General features: G+C 42.5%; 1 protein-coding gene across 1 annotated transcript; it reads right to left on the reverse strand.

Moving 5' to 3' along the window:
- Positions 1–2,997: 2,997 nt before the first annotated feature.
- Positions 2,998–4,305, reverse strand: LOC131251984 (putrescine hydroxycinnamoyltransferase 3-like). Its single transcript, XM_058252950.1, has one exon. The coding sequence runs from the start codon at positions 4,288–4,290 to the stop codon at positions 2,998–3,000; it is 1,293 nt and encodes a 430-aa protein (XP_058108933.1). The 5' UTR covers positions 4,291–4,305.
- Between the last annotated feature and the right edge of the window lie 505 nt (positions 4,306–4,810).

Raw genomic sequence — 4,810 nt, forward strand, 5'->3', positions numbered from 1 at the left:
TTAGTTTGAGTGGGGTATGTAACACCCTGAACTTTTCAATACTCGAGTATTGAAAGTTCTCAAGTGTTACCATGAAATTTAACTTAGTATATACATGTGTATGATATCAATTCAACTATCCTAACCTTACGCCTATTCTCCAATATGAATTTGATCGTTGGGAATGATCTTCATCCATGGATCAAGCTATCCGACCATTGATTTTAAGACATGACTAGCATACATCTAAGTATCCTCACATGTTCATCATAATCAACCGCTCAGTCAAATATGCATTCCTAGATAGAGACATCTGACCGTCTACTTTGATTTTGGACTACCCGATCATGGTAAAATAGCTGCTTGATCTCTACATCCGCTTGTACACATATCAAGTTGAGATTCTGATCCATTCGTCTTGTTCATCACATATGAATATGCTTAACATATTATCAGAACTACAATATGAGGAATTGAAACATGTGAACAAGTCACTCAAATCCAATGGTACCTATGCTCTTCCTCTTGATCACTCTAATAATCCACTTGTGTTCATCCGTTTACAAAACTGACCAAACACCCACCTACATATATGATCAAGGTACTAACCATCAAGTTTTCATATTTTTAACATGTCATCTAACCATCCATCATATTTGGATCGGCGAAACGGGTTGTCTAAATATTATAATAAACTACCTAGTTTGAAGATCGTATGGTATATACCACGACTACTGGCTAACTTCCCTATTAGATATATAAAAAAACATTGTTTTAGACCTCAGAGCGGTATTGCCCGTTAAAAAGACATTTGGGTTATCTATAGGCAATCAAGGCTTAAATTGGAGCGATGGAAAGGTGATGAAAAATAAATATCACCCATTAAATCTCGTCATATTTGGACAGTGAAGTCGTGAATCACGGACGATGGAAATTCGAACAAAAAAAAAAAAGAGAGTAAAATTGTAAATAAGCTAATACTACGTGTATGGCACTCTCAGATGAGATTTGCAATTGAGGTTTCAACGGTGAGTATTCTCGCTACTCTGTCAGACCGTGCCCGAGTTCTCTCATTATGTGCAGGTGGGTCCATGGTTCACTTAGACCGGTTAACTATTGGACCCCACAGTTGATGGCCACTTGATCTTCTATAGTTAAATGATGAGGATATGTATTAGGTTGTGGTTTCAATTATTAGAACCACTGACATGATGGGGTGTACCATGTTCAATAAATCTCCAAGTTAGAGACCCTAGATTCCAACCTGGGGCCTTCACCGTTGTTTCTATATTTCTGTTATTAAGGATCTACTTCCGGTCCACAAATTGAAAGATTATCATTGTCCGATCCATTAGATTTTTGGGTTAGGGTCCATCCATTCTGGGGGACCACTCGATCAATGGTCTTGATCACTGAACCATGTCCCACTTGCATCTCATTAAGTGGCGAATGGTATAATTCGAACGTCGAGTCGGTCTTCATTAGAATTTTCACATGGGGAGTTGGTTGATACTCTAGCTGCGTGTGACACTTGATACGCTGGCACGTAGAAATGGTACACGTGGCATATACTAACTTAAAACTGAGTCAAATCAGCTCGATCGTTCCATCACCTGAGCCACATGGTCACAAAAGTGGCTCACAAAAGAAACGGACAGATAAAAATGTCTAGTTACGGTCCATAATCAACCAAATTATGTCACTTGGAATCCAGATAAGTAAACAACATGTTCTTCTTTAGAGACAGTCTACGAGGTGGGGCTGACCGGATGAACGGCCTGGATCCTGCCAATTGGCACGTGGGCTGCCTGTACTGTTACACGTCTCCTTTTGGCCTGTAGGGCACTCTTTATCATTTTTCACACAACGGACAGAATCGATGACCCCGTCCGTGGCCGGTAGTAGAGGAGAAGGCTGCCGTGAGACCTTTCGGAATTTGGATATTCCAATGTGGCAAGGTTACTCTGTGCTTCTTTCCACCTTTTCCAAATGATGGTGAAAGTTGACATACATCAAGTCAATCCAGACCATCCAAATTGTGAGCCAGGTTATGGATTGAGAATCACTCGCCGACCAATCAGATCAAGTCATCTTAACCATCTGATATATGATTTTAAACGATCTGCCATCCATTTTATGTAAGCTGTCCATTTGATGACTTAAAAATAAATAAATAAATCCATTGACGAAATGAAGGTTGTACAATAGGGACCTGACCTAACGATAGAAATTTGGGCCAGTAAGGTTTCACGAGGCGTCGCATCACGTGGACCGATCAGATTTTTGTGCCCATGACACGTGTGTAAAGATGCTCACCTAAGAATGTGTGCAGCTCAGCATTTTGCACGCCTGGCACCCATGTTGAAGATCTGGACCGATCATCTGTTTGGCCCTAAGGTTGATTTTCCATATTCCCACGCTGGTCTTTGGATGATCCTAACTACCAACTAGAATAACTTTTCTCGTTGACTATCAACCATTGGTTGAACTTCTTCCTTCTTCTCTAATTATCAATTTTTACTCTCGGAAGTCCTCTAGCCAATGGCTGCAATGAGTCAACCAGTACGGTTCTTGGGTGATACCCCATATACTGTAAGGCCCAGGAGATTAACCGTCTGGATGTATAGCACGTGTGGAGAGTGCAAAAATAGACTGCTCGATCTAAGAAGTAACCACACCATAGCATTTTTCCGAAGCTAAAAAACTGGAACAAGCACATTTCTTTCGGCACTCTGACCTCTTACACGTAACAACATAGCACACGAGATTATCATCTAAGGCACTTATCCGGTAGATGATCAAACTGTTAAAAAAAAAACCCCAATCTCAAAATTCGGGCTGATCAGATCATCACAAAGACCACACATCCAAGAATTCACTCAGACGTCCAAATACTTTGCACATGTGCGCCTGATCCGATGATCTGACTAGCCTGATATTTTAAGCCAGGAATATACATAGTGTAGCAAGTCTGATGAGCAGCTAGGATCTTTCACACGTATGCCAGGTGCCCACAAACTAATCTAAGGAATGGGATATCTCCCTGAAGAGCCTTGCATGGTCTTGAAATAGGGTGAGCATGACATCCACACCACCTTCACCAATCCCAGGCAACGAAGGCATCAAGATCACCACACGTTCCGCTGGGACCCACGAAGAAGCAAAAGCACATAAGTTCCCTCCACCCCCAAAATCCACTTCATGGAAAGGAAACCCTAACCAGCTATCAACTTCCAGGTTAGGACACAGAAATGGCTCCTCAAAATCCGTAACGGGCGCCAGTACATCCCCACTGTTGATCGCTCTGAAGTCGATCAACGACCGGATATACCCATCCTCGATTCGTCCCACTGCGTCATGCACCAATCGCGCCGCATCAGCGACGCTCCCTTTAGTCAGCTTCTTCACACGCGCCCTTGGGTAGGCGTTGATGACCATGTTGCCGAAGTATTCCGATGGTGCGGGTGGTCGCAATCTTGGCCGTCCATTTACGGACAACCTGATCTGAGTAAGCGTATCAGGATCAAGCCCACGAGCCCTGGTTATGTTCTTCCAAAGGTGGCCCATCAAAACCTCAAACGTAGAATGTTTACGTGGCATTTGAGCTTTTATCTTCGATATGAACTCCCAACTGTAGTGGACCCGCATGTTACGTATTTTGTTCGAGTTTAAGGTAGAAGGAGGAATGGACGGTGGTAGTGGAAGGGGCTGAAATTCGATCCCCCAATGGTCATGATCACATCTTGGTGGGTCCCGAGGTATTAGCATGGTTTGATCATAGACCGGAAAGCTGTCTATTTGGAGCCCACGAACCAACTTCCCCCATGCTACAAAGAACGAGCTCATCGCTTTACCATCAGCCACTCGATGTTGGGCCGTTAAGCCAATCACTAGCCCACCGCATAAAAAGCGGTTGAGTTGGATTTGAAGTAAGTGTTGGGTCTCGTCGATTGGAGGATGAAACCGCTCCAGCTCTGGCGACGGCTTAAGTGGCAAGATATCTAATAATTCCGATCCCACATTCGTCTCCACCACTAGAACACCTCCACCATTGTCTCCGAGTGAAATATATGGACGGCAATGATCATCGTTTTCTACGAGCTGGCCCGCTAGTGTAGGAAAGAGCCCTACAGCCTTCTTTAAGCCATCTTTCAAGGCAGTGTTTGTCGGCATCGGCTGCATGTAGGCGTGTAACACAGCTATATGCATGTCTGCTGCCAGCATGTCGAAGACAGTGAGGGGTATTTTGGTATTTTCGGTGGGAGGCAAGCCTTGGGGAATGACTGTAGAACTCACTACGTGAACTTCCATTTTTGGGGTGATGGGCTTTCTTTGTTGTGCTAGCATTGATGTACTCTCTGCATTTTATAGTCATCCTTAGGATCTCTCTCCCACTTTTTCTTTTCTTTTCGTAAATTTTTTTTTTTAACAAAAAAAAAAAGAAAGAAAAAGGGTGGGACGACACTACCTCCTATTTAATGAAATGAATCGGAAACAGTCCACACTGAAACCTCAACAATCCTTTGCTTTAAATAGAGCCTTTCCACATTTGGTTAAAAAGTTGGATATAATCAGTTACAATTAAAAATTAATTAATTAATTGAAAAAAATTGGATATAAATCATGATTTTCATAAGCAGTAACCTTTCTGTTACAGTTTTGAAATTTCCTCAGCTGTATAGCTGATTGGAGGCAATTTTGGTAGAGATATGTTAGTGGTTCTCTGATCACTATTTGCAGGTGGGCCCATGGTTCATTTAGACTAGTTAACTGTTGGAAACCACTGTTGATGGACCACTTGATCTTCTATAGTTGAATGATGAGGATATGT

This window comes from Magnolia sinica, chromosome 7, assembly GCF_029962835.1.
Source record: "Magnolia sinica isolate HGM2019 chromosome 7, MsV1, whole genome shotgun sequence".
In the NCBI taxonomy this organism is placed as follows: Eukaryota; Viridiplantae; Streptophyta; class Magnoliopsida; order Magnoliales; family Magnoliaceae; genus Magnolia; species Magnolia sinica.